This window comes from Melanotaenia boesemani, chromosome 4 (genome assembly GCF_017639745.1).
Source record: "Melanotaenia boesemani isolate fMelBoe1 chromosome 4, fMelBoe1.pri, whole genome shotgun sequence".
NCBI classification, from domain to species: domain Eukaryota; kingdom Metazoa; phylum Chordata; class Actinopteri; order Atheriniformes; family Melanotaeniidae; genus Melanotaenia; species Melanotaenia boesemani.
The window spans coordinates 25,640,828-25,653,783 of NC_055685.1; the positions used below are offsets into that span (position 1 = coordinate 25,640,828).

Below are 12,956 nucleotides of genomic sequence, written 5' to 3' on the forward strand. Positions count from 1 at the left end.
TAGCATTAACACAGTCTTGGTCCAGAAGAATACTGCAGCCCCCAACTGAACCGAGTTCCCATTCTGGCTGAATCTAGCTGACTGTCCTGGTGTGAGTGCACGCTTAGGTTCTGAAAGTGTGTTGTGGGCCACATGTGGTCCAAATGGCATTAGTGGGATGGATGTAATTATGGCAAGTGTGTTGTTGGCTGCCTCTGGTGGTCATGTGGCTAAGTTTCAGCAGCCACACTTTAAAGGCATCAACGCCATAAGTCAAGGACAAAGATGGGCAAAACCAAAATTGGCAAATGCTTTGCCACATTTGGACGAAGCATTTTTTGCTGTCTGGGTAGTGAATTATAGCTGTACCACCTGACTCCAGCCTTAGTCATGCTGGGAGATCGAGACTTTGAAGCTGAGATAAAAGCAGAGGTAGTCTGGCAACACAATGTTAGAGGGGAAATCTTTGGTCATTTTATTCTATATTCATAAAATTTATGTCTGCCCATTCTAATTTGTGTGGAAATGCAATTAAATAACACACTGAATTGGGTACTATTCACTTGTCATTCATATGTGTTTAGTGTGCAGATTACATAGGCTACAGAGGGTCCTACGTATTCTGCACACTTCGAAGTTTGCTTAACATTCGTAAAATGGGACAGTCAACGAGAATTTCCCATAGCAGCAGCGTAGGGCGTTGAATCGCTTAAACCTCTGAAATCATTGTTTGCATATCATAGGACACTTTAGTGAACTTTAACACCGACCGAGTAATAATGTAAAAAAAAATAAAAATAAATAAAAATAAAAATTGTCTGAGGCTCTGTTGTTTTCCAGCCGGTAGACACTTCATTAACCCCTTAAAAATCCATCCATCCATTATCCTGACCGCTTATTCCATTTCGGGTCGCGGGTGAACTGGAGCCTATCCCAGCATTTTAACAGGTGAGAGGCAGGGTACACCCTGGACAGGTCACCAGTCTGTCGCAGGGCCAACACATATAGAGACAAACAACCATTCACACGCACACTCACTCCTAGGGAGAATTTTAGAGTGTCCAATTAACCTAACATGCATGTCTTTGGACGGTGGGAGGAAGCCGGAGAACCCGGAGAGAACCCACGCATACACGGGGAGAACATGCAAACTCCACACAGAAAGGCCACCGCCCTCAAGGTTCGAGCCTCCCCCCAGCTGAGATTCGAACCGGCGCCCTTCTTGCTGTGAGGCTGCAGTGCTAACCACCACACCACCGTGCAGCCCCTTAAAAATCCATGAAAAATAAATATTGCATAATTTTAATGCCACTGTTTAACAAACTTGTTTTAATGTACTTGATTTAGTCATGTTTCTACTAAAGTGTGGTTAAAAAATATATATATTCTTTTGAGCTTGGTTGCTCATTTGCCACCTACTTGTGCACAATAAATTCTGGGAGAAAGGAGGCCATGAAGGATGCATCATCAGTGGCCTTTGTTTGAGGCCAAAAGAAGTGCGGATTTGTAGGGTGGATTAGGGAACTCCTTCTAAATGAGAAAGTGCTTGGCGCACCATGATGACATATGTAGCCAACGAATATGCACTTCAAAGTGCACAGACCCTGGGTCTCAGCTTAGTTCATGTAAATAAAGTGACATGGCAAAAGGCTAGGGCTAAAAGTAAGGCACAAAGCTCCACCATCTCACAGTATGTAACATAAAATGCTACACCAAATAGCAAGAATTCATGCTCATAACATGTAACCTGACTTGGCCTGCAATTACTACACCTGAGGACCTTATCATGTCTCATCTCGATGAACTACTATGTTTTTATTCAGTTGCAGGTCATCATTTGATTTGATTTCATCCTGTTTGGCAACGTGGAATTTTGCATTGTGCCAAAAGTGAACTCACTGAGCTGAACTATTGGCAGAGAGAGCGAGACAGTCCAGACAGGTGATGCAGCAGATGCAGTAAACATGTTCTCAATCACAATTAGAGGGACTGATGGCAGAGCACTGTGACTGCACCAACTGGTCCTGTTGCAGTATTTTTCATTTGGGTGTGATCAGCTAGTTGACTTCCAAAGAAAATGGGATGGAGCGACAGAAAGGGGGAGAGGCAGTCTGACATAGGACCAGAGGGTAATAAAATCTATCAAGCCCATCGGCAATCCACTGCATGACAGGGTAAGTGGAGTTTTAACCTGTCATGTCTGATAAAAATCACCCTGAGCCTTTGCTGACACACCTGGTCTGATCTGCAACTGGGTCAGCAGCTGTCTGGCTGCCTGTCTTTCTGCTTATTTGTTTGTCAAAAAACAAGGCAGCATAAAGGTCTCTTTCCGTCAACACCCACCACCTCTGTCACAAATTTCAAAGCTTGGCCGGCTCAAGGACATAATGGATAATGTCAACTTTTGCCATAACTCACAATTAGGTGACAAATGCAGAAATCTTTATGTGTGTATGCTGTTAGCTATCAGGTTTTCTTTGGACCTCAACTCATGAAAAATCCCAATGTGGGATGACAATTTCTATGTAAATGGCATTAACATTCCACATTTTAAATAGAACATTATACAATGTAGAAACACATTTTTGGATAAAATAATATGTTAAATTGACATTTCAGTGCATGGGTCTGCATTAAAAAAAGTTCTGTAGCTTTTAAGACAAACATGATTTTTCAGTACTGTTTCAAGACTTTACTTTTACACATCTTCTATTTGTTAATTAAATACAAATACATGATTTCCAAAGAAAACTGTATAAACTGTAAAAACAAACCTTCCTTTTTTCCTACTTGTGATGGAAAATTCAGTCAATGAAAACACATAGTTTTCAATTTGTTGATGAAAAATTACTTTTGTACCAAAAGCTGTAAATTCAGATTTTCATTTTCTGTTCTTAACAGTTCTTCTTATTTGTTTTTGACTCAACATCATTGTCATAATTGTTACAATTACTATAATTTCTGTTGAAAAATAGCAATTGTGTTCTTGTGGATCTTGCCTGTTTCTATCCTGTACATGGTCTTTTGTTAGGTGGAGGGAAAAACAGAAAACACAAACTTTTTTACTGAAGTGAAAACTTATGAAGTGATGCTATCAACCTAATCTCACCAGTTGTTTATACACAGTTTAGAGAATGTTTGTAAGGGTTGTATGTAAGGGTATGAACAAACTGCATATTTAGGGGTTTTTGTTTTTTGTTTTGTTGTTTTTGTTTCCGGTTTTGTTTATTGTTTCTTAGTAAGTCCTTAGAAACAATAATCTCAAAATGTTCTCTAACAAAAAGCCCACGCTTCAGAAAATGCTTTGTGGTAGCCTGTCAATTTGGTTAGCATTTTTTTGATAGTGGATTAAAGTTGGATAAAAATGGTATTTAACTTGGCAACCCAGTTACAGTGAGAAAACCTTCACAATTCATTTTAGCAGCACCTGAAAGCATTCAGAGCCATTTGCAAGACTGACAGAATATTTGTTTTTTTGTTTTAGTTTTTTAGTTTCATTACTGATGGATAAAAATGTTTTCGGAACTAACAATTTATCTTACAAAACTTTTTATCTTAAAAATTGATTTTACTCACTCCCACTGCTTCCTCTTGGCCTGTGGTGTATTGTGCAACTTGTGTGCCTGGTGAGCCAGGATGATATCCCGGTGATCCACCATTCCTCCCCTCCGGCGGATGAGTGGAACTGTTGGGTCATTGTTGCTGGTAGTGAGGGACATGGAGCCCTGGCCAAAGTGATCCCCATAGTCAATTCCTTCACCAGAGAAGGGCACTTCACTGTACTGCTCCACCTTGACGTCATACACAGTATGATAATAGGTGGGGTTAGGGCCCACACTGCTCCCACTGATTGGTGGAGGGTGGCAGCGCAATGGCCGGTGGAGGCCCTGAGAGGAAGAGGAGCATGACGTAGTCTGAGGCCACACCGCCGAACCACCATGGTCCTGATAGAGGGGGGACAGCATGGAGCTGTAGAGGAGAGGAAGACATAGGAAAACAAGGGGAGGGAGATAAAAGGGTAGCAAAGAGGTAAGTATAGTTTGAAAGGCAAAAACATTTAATTGGTAAGGTGGCCAATATAAAACAGGTAACTAAGTACAGCAAATTAAAAGTGTGTGTACGAACTGTCAGGCTTCAGATTGTTATCTGAAATATCTCACATTACAAATGGGGATGTCTATTGAAAGTGCCTGGTAGGAAATGTCTTGGTCTGAAATCTTGTGGGATCTAAGTTTCTTCAGGTATCTGAAACTAAACAGGAGCAATGATGGGAAAAGTGAAGTTACCCCAAGCTTTTCAGTACAAAACATAGTTTTTTGAGAACAAGCTGTGGTGTTTCTATTTGTGCTACAAACATTGCCTGTTTGTAGACAACATTTTGACCAGGTTTGCTACTACCAGTCAAACAGGAGAGGAAATCTGACATCAAAGCTGTAAAAAAAAAAAAAGAAGCTCAATCTAAAAGGGAACATTTGCAGTAAAGCTGTGATTGCAAATATTTTAAATAAGTCAGTTAACTACCCTAAGGGCAAATGACAATACATCCCTCACCAGGGGACACGCCCTGAGTTCAGTCACAAAAGGACAGAAGAGGTTACAAAGACTGCAAACTAAAGTCAAAGTCATCTGAAAATAAATACCTTACTTGTAAATTCATACTGTGAATATACACTCACCAGCCACTTTATTAGGTAGACATGTTCAAATGCTTGTTAACACAAATATTTAATCAACCAATCACATGACAGAAACTCGATGGATTTTTGCATGTAAACATGGTAAAGACAACTTGCAGAGCATCAGAATATGGAAGAAAGAGGACTGAAGTGACTTTGAACATGGCATGAATGTTGATGCCAGATGGAACGGTCTGAGTATCTTTTTAGAAACTGCTGATCTACTGAGATTTTAACACACAACCATCTCTAGGGTTTACAGAGAATTGTCCAAAAGGAGAGAAAATATCCAGTGAGCAGCAGTTGCCTGGATCAAAATGTCTTGTTGATATCACAGGTCAGAGGAGAATGGGCAGACTGGTTGGGGACGACAGAAAGGCAACAGTAATTCAAATAATTACTGGTTACATCCAGGGTATGCGGACTACCATCTCTGAATGCAAAACATCTTGAACCTTAAAGTAGCTGGGCTACAGCAGCAGAAAACCCCTCCAGGTGTCACTTCTCTCAGCTGAGAACAGGAAACTGAGGCTGTAATTCACACAGGCTCATCCAAACTTGACAGCAAAGGAAGAATGGCAAAGAAACGTTGCCTGGTCTGACGAGTCTCAATTTCAGCTGCAATATTCAGATGGTGGGGTCAGAATTAGGTGGAAACAACACAAAGCATGCATCTATGCCATCAATGATTCAGTCTGGTGGTGTAATGGTGTGGAGGATCACTTTTTGGCATACTTTGGGCCATTTAGTACCAATTGAGCATTGTTTAAACACTACAGCCTATCTGAGTATTGTTACTGATTACATCCAGCTGATCAGATTCATTTAAATCAGATAGATGAAATTTTTGTCCGCGTAAATGAAGCTTGTGTGTAGATAAAGATGAAAGATTCTGGAACAAAACAAACACCTTTGTTTGTTTCATTAGCTAAAATTGAACAATGTACTTTATGTTCAAATTTCAGATGTGAAAGACAAAAAAACAAAGTTGTGGCATTAAATGAAAATGCTGCATTGTGGGCCAAATTCTTCTACCCACTCACAGACAACATGAGCCTGTACTCAATATTCCATTGTATCAACTACAATTTTGTTAAAAATCAAGTATTTGACCTGACTGTTTATCTTGTTTTGTGTGAAGATGACACATACACACACACACACACACACACACACGCACACACACACACACACAACCTTGAGACAAATAATCTGCGTATGCGTCAGCTATACTGTTTTTCGGCTTGTTTTGTAACTTTATTGATCTGCACAATATTAGAAGTCCTCAACACAGAGAAGTGGTCTAACAAGATTATGTAGGAGGAAAAAGGTTCAGCAGGTACAGAGGGTTGGAGGAAAGGCATGTTACTGACTGACATATAGAGCAGATCAGAAGAAAATTTATCAGTAAATATCTGACATGTGAATTTTAATCAAAAAGTTTGGTGTGGCACATTTTTCCAGAGTTTCATATTTTTAATTTAAATGTTTACACACCAAAAGAAGATAACAGTTATTGTGTGACTGAATAAAAAACACCCAAAAAGGTCCCTTTTTTCTTTATTCTGCATATACAGTTAAATCATTCATAATATAATGCTAAAACTGACTGTACTGTAGTACAGATGCTGTCTTAAAATGAGTACTGTTATTACCAAGAAGCAATTTTTCCTGATTTGCTGTGATATATTTACACAAGACCCATTACTTTGCACTTCTTGCATCATCTACAGTCGGGAGAGAACAAATGAATGCTGTGAACAGTGAAGCAGGCGACTGCTCATTAGCCCTGAAGGTGCATCGAGTATGCAATTCTGCAGTCAAGGTAATTACAAAAGAAGAGGTAGCTACCTGATGTTAAGTACTTATTATTCATGGTGTTTATTTATTTATTTATTCATTCTGCTGGATACACTTCCCATAAGCCTCTTTGCCACCTTACTGAGAGCTTCAGCATTTTTTATAATTTCAGCAGTGTCATAAGAGAGCATCTTCTCCTGACAAAGTAAACTGAACATATACTTTAAGATTAAGTTTTTTTTTATATGTAACACAGATGAACAAAAGTATTTTGTTTTTGCTTGAGTTGCTCTCATTTAAAAAATAAATTAAATATATAGTGTCCTTTGGGTATCCATTCTTTAAATGAAGGCACTTGTTCTTAAAAACATTGTAATTAAACGAAATCTTGGGTTTTGCAGACTCATTATCTGCTGATAAGGGACAGAGGCTGGTTATAGTACAGGATTTATCACCTACTCAAAATCTCATTAGTTGCTTTAGCTTTTGGCAACATACATACACATAAAATATTCTCAAAATGAGAATATACAACATATTGTCTTTGGAGACAGCAGATGGTTTCTCAGTTTTGTGTCCTAAAATCAAATACTGAAAAAGTTGGGGTTTTTTTGTATAAGAGTAAAAAGTTAATCCAGTGAATTTTCAGCCAACACTCTAGTGCCACCGGTGAAGCTGTGGGTTGAAATTAAAATAAAATAATGTTGGGGTTTTTTGCCCTTTGTGAGGGAGAAACAAAGAAAGAGTGAGAAAAGGGGCAGAATATGAGTCAACATAGAGAGGGGGTACATTAATAAACCAGGCATTCAATGAAAGTGTAGAGGACAAAGAACAATGCAGGATAGAAAGCAAATAAGAGGAGAGAACAGAGGGATGCAGGGGAAGAATAAAGGAGAAACACGCCTAAGATGAAATTGACGTTTTAATTTTTTACTACATAATTGTGAAAAAAAATCTGCCTCTTGTGTGTATCTGTACTGTAGATGTGTGTTTCTATACTGTATGTGCGTATGTGTACAAATGTAATAGAAACAGCACTTTTCCTCACCAGTTATCTGCTGAGAGTGCATTACACATTATTTCTCCCTGACATGGTGTAAAGTGAAAACTAATTCACAGAGACAGCCACACACACACAGATTTACGTTCACACGCTGCAGGTACAATGGTGAGACATTGTGCTATGGTAAGGACTTTCCTGGGTGATTGAGGGTCGGAGTGCAAGCGAGTGTGAGTCCGCCGCAGGGCTTGAATAACAGGTCTAGTTGTATAAGTGCAAGCAGTAGAGAACACACAAACTCAGGATCATGCACTTAACACGGTGCAAGGGCAAACTACAGAGCTAACAAGGACGCAGATGATTCAGAGGTAAGGTAGACAGAGAGCTTATGAGGGACAGAGGGGGTGATGGACAGATAAATAGGAGAGAAGAGGGCAACTGGGAGCGCAGAGACAACAGGAAAAAAAAGCATAACAAAAGAAAGAGAAAAAAGTGTAACAGTAAGGGAGGTGCAGAGAAAAATGAAACCAGCGTTCACCCCTGAGGCACAACGGTGGTGAGAGCACTTTAATAAAAAGGTACAGAGGCAGCAAAAGGCAGCAAGATGAGAGAGAAAGAGTGGGAGAGATTAACAGACATGACAGATGAGTGCAGGAATGACTAATTGCTGAATGTGAAAGACAGAGCAAAGCTGTGCAGATGAAGCAAAACTCTTTCTCACTTTCACTCAAGTCCCTCTCTTTCTTCTAAAGGGAGGTTTATGCTTTTTTTGTGTGTGTGTGTAGCATGGAACTACTATAGCTGCTAAAGTTGAAGTTATACAACACTATGTGTCAGTGAAAAAGTACAACCAAAGCCTGTCCAGATATATTACAAAAACTAAATTGGAAACCATCTCTTAGTTGAAGCATAGCTGTCTTTAAAAGTTCTCTGCCATATTTCTTCCAGAACCAAATAGCCACTTATGTGTTATGTGGGAGGCACCACAGTGAAGCACAATGTTCTCAACGAAGACACTGCTGTCGCTCAGATGATTAGACAATGCCAGCTATTAGTTAGCACACCTGATACAGCACTGAGCCTCTCTCTGTTCTTTCTGTATGAAGAGCCATGAACAGTTTAAAAGGAATTTTTACCAATAAACTCTGACTCCAATGTGAAAACAGCTATATATTAAGGTAAAGTGGAAAAAGGGGTGTTGTCTGATGGATCACAATTTCCTATTCCCCTTGTAAATCATGGATGCTGTGTAGGTTCAAAACTAGAAGTATCCTCAGCTTTTTTAATAGTGTATTCAAAAGCAAATTTTTGTGATTGTAGTTGCATTATGCACAGGGCAAGGCTAAAAAAATATGAATGTTAGCACTTTTTTAAGGCATTGCTTATTTAAGAAAAGTAAAGCTACCATATTCTGCACATCTATGGTTGGAAATTGAGAACTAGCTTCACTTGACAGCCAGGTCCAATTTTTTCAACAAACTGGAAGCATATATATCTCTGAGCTTATCAGTTTCATTATGACGGTCAACAAGTGCTGGATCATTGTGGTGTGTTTCCAAATCAGCAATGTCACACACCTTCATCTACCCTATTTGTGCTGTTAAAAAAACAGTCATGTACAATAAGAAACCACATTTTATGAAGGAAGGTGATAATAGTGCTAGTTCTAACATCTGCAATCTGATTATTTTACTAGCAAAAAGCTAAAATGTCTTCCTATGCAACATAGGATTCACTTCCAGGAATGCCACTTATTTGACACTACATATGTGCAGCACAGAAACTTTCGCCACTGTTTATCAACCAAGCAGATTATATGTTACTAAAGATAAACATCTTGCATTATAACAATATTAGTGCCATGCTGAGCACATTTTTGTTAAATAAAACCTCAATGAAAACAATTTTCTCACAATTCCTCAATTTAAAATAATAACTGACTGACTGCAGCTAAAATCAGCTCTCAGGCTAATGGCAGCTCATTTATACCATTTTAAACTTGCAGCACTGGAAAGGAAAGTAAAGCGAGACAAAAAAAAAAAAGGCTAAATGTGTCATTGTGCTGTAATAAAATATGTTAAACATTAAAAAACAGTAGGTTGGTGACATGTCCTTCTATTGTCTGTAGAAAAAACTAATTATCTAAGATGGAGAGTTAAAATAGTAATTAACAGTCAGGCTGCAAGCTGATATTTTATTCAGATCTGTTCAAAAGCTGACATTATCAGTGATGTAAAAAGTAAAGTGTTGTGTTGACACTGTAAATGTAGTGTACTTGTTTCAGTCTACTTGTTTTCTTATGGAACAGTGGGTCAAGAAAAAGTAATTAAACTGATAACAAAAAATAAATAAATAAAATTATTAAGCAGCATTGTTAATGGTACTGGTAGCAATTAAGTCCTGCCCTCAGCATAGCTTTGTGGTAACCTACTAAAAATATTGAACCCAACCCCATAAAATATTTTGCATATTATGAAACAAAAATTGTAAGGATAATACACTGACTGATGGTAAATATGCCACAACTAAAATATCAAAATACCATCTTTAATGTCTCTGTGTTGTGTCTTCTTTTATTTAATAACAGTGACGTTGACATAGAGTTACAAACTGTGCATGCAGAACATTGCCTTTGCTATGCAATTATCCAACGTGTAATTCACCCTTAACACTGTTTGAAAAATGTTGATGACAGGACAGCTGATATGTCAGTGACAGGAGACTGATCATTGCCAAATTAAATCCTCCCACCATGGAAAATAACATAAAGCCATATTGATTAAACAGAAAATCAATACCAGGCTATGTCAGGATAATAACATATTATTTATCATAGCTTCCCCAAATGAACTCATAGCAAAAATCTTAATCATTGTCACTCTTAAACAGCCTTTTTCAGTCATTCAGATCAGATTAGTGACAAACAGACCAGACAGCCATCCACAGGGATGAAAGTGATCCCGTTGTTCACTTAGCAGCCAAACGCAGTTTCTGGTCTCATAGTGACCTCACTGTGACCTCTTTCTACCTGTCAACCCACCCAAATATCTCTGACCTCTGCAGGTCACTATTCTCTGACTGCTGCATCCATCAAGAAGCAGGTGAATACTAATGAGCAGCATTAGTATCCACTGTGTCTTTGTTTCTGTGTTTACTCCCAAACAAATTAAGCATTTCAAAAACGTCCTTCATCTCTGTCTTCAACTAATGTTTCAATAGAACAAAATTTAACATGAACATTTGGGTCACTTAATTAAAACTGAGTGCAATACCAGTAGCTCTGCATGCAGCTCTGCTAAGACTGCAGTTATCTGAAAGTTTAACCCATAAGGGGGTAATATGTGACGTATTTGTTACATACAGTTTCTGAGACATTTGGCTTCAATTTATGGTATAAACTTTGCTCAAAATCCTGTTGAACACAATCTGATACTTGTCTTCTGTCCCCTAATAGATACCCAGAAGCAGAAAACCATTTTACAATATTTTTAAACTATCACCTGGTAATAAATAGAAGATACCACCCCCCCGAAAAAAGTAAATTTTTTGTTCATTTTTGTTCAAGGGCCAAATAAAGACATCATATTTAAAAAATTGGACTTTTCTTACCATTTTTTTATGGGTCAGGCCTTAACGTGAACAGATTATGTCTCTTTACACATTTCAATCACTTTACTCACCAATAAAAAACACATTTGAAGCAATATAAGACAGTGATTTTTAAATTGCCATTTCCTAAAGAAAAAGAGATAAAGTTTACATTAATATAGGTTATCATGTTAAGTATCTGTTCAAATGTTTTAGAAAGTTCGTGTTTCGTTGTTCAGTCATTGTAGAAGCAGCGGTGTTTAGTGCCGTTGAACTTTGGGCAAACTGATAAGAACCACTCACCATAACACTATCATCAAGCGAATTTACAAAATAGTAGGCTTCAAACAAAACTATTTTATTAGCTTTGTTTTCATTTTGACACTAAACACTGAAATCACCATGTTAGAAAAATATACAGCATGTTGTGTCAAACAAATCAGCTAAAAATGTTAAAAAAAATAATAATAAAATAAAATTAGTTCCCAGATAAAACTTAAATATCAAGTAATTTTGATTTGGAAATGCTGATATGCTCATATATATTATTCTAAAGGCAGAGATGGCCCAAATTATGGGGCTGCAGAAGTGCACCTTATGGATCTGAATTAAATTTAGACACACAGACAGACAATGACAGACAAAACAAATATAATAGGAGGGTGTCTTGCTTTCCCAAAATACAAACAGGTATAGAGCTGCTATCTGCATCAGTGCTCTGCTGAACTCTGCTGTGGAAGTATTTACTTTGGGATTCACGCAAGGATGCAGCAACACACTGACTCACTCCTGCTTTCATCCCAACTACTGCATGAAACCTACAGTACAGGATGTTGTTCACTCGGCTGTACCAGTACAACCATGACAACCACATTTATTCTACATAGGTACTCTTGGTGGGAAGACTTGACTGGATAACATAGGGAGGATGTAAACAAAGGAAACTCAAACATTCATTGGGTAGCGACAGTTAGACAACAAGATGTAATGAAAATAGAACAGAAGTATTGCATTATATTACTCATGAAAAACATGTTGGGGGGTCTCAGTACTCTGACCAAAAATAAATAAATAAATCATGTCAGTTTGGATTTGTTTACAGAAGGAATGCGACCTCTTCCGTGGAGACTGCCATATTTCTACAGAAAGAACATTTTAGATTTTTAGAACCATAGTTTCTCATGAAAATCCCTCTGATTTGATGCAAAATGCTTTAAACTGGATATAATCTGCCTGATCTAAATGTGAACAAGATTAACTAAAACAGACAGGAAAGTTTAAAATGTGTCCATATCATTTGTTGTTCAATCCATAAGACTTTTTAAAAACACTTTCAGGCTCAGAATTCTTTATTACATTTTTCTTAAAAGATCTCTATAAGGTTTATCTGTAACTGGCCCGTCTCTTCATTTGTCAAAAAACCAACATCTGACATGACCACTATCTGGATTTCTGATCTGTTGATACTTCCTGTTTTGTTTAGCTTCATTTATCCCACAGTCTGTACACTTGTTACAGGACACTATGATTTTATATCTTCGACAACTTCTGTTTATTGTTAGTTAAATTTGACAGCTACAGACTGTGACAGCATCACTGTTTTGTCTCATGCCTCTAAGGCAATAAGGTTCTTCTCAGTCATATAAAGCTGACGAAGAGATGGGAAAAACATAGATGAGTTGGTAAATAAAGAGATGGATGCTATGGGAAGACAAGATAGTCAAGAGGGAGATGACCCAGAATCAAAAGTCAAGAGTGCAGGTGTGAAATTGCATTGAGTAAACAAGAATACCAACTCACACGTTCACACATCTGTCAGGATGCCTCTAATCCTTTCTCAAGCAACTGAGAAAAGCTCCAGTGCTGTGAGAAGCAGGAGGAAGGCTAAATAAAATGTAGGCCTAAACATGGAT

The 12,956-nt window shown here is 38.0% G+C and overlaps 1 protein-coding gene across 1 annotated transcript in view; it reads right to left on the reverse strand.

The window, feature by feature from the left end:
• Positions 1 to 3,719, reverse strand: part of cacna1ab (calcium channel, voltage-dependent, P/Q type, alpha 1A subunit, b) — a 173,561-nt gene extending 169,842 nt beyond the window's left edge. The window contains exon 1 of the mRNA XM_041982391.1: positions 3,556 to 3,719. Within this exon, the coding sequence (XP_041838325.1) occupies positions 3,556 to 3,698 (143 nt within the window). The 5' untranslated portion in view covers positions 3,699 to 3,719. The remainder of the gene's footprint in view (positions 1 to 3,555) is intronic.
• Positions 3,720 to 12,956: the final 9,237 nt, after the last annotated feature.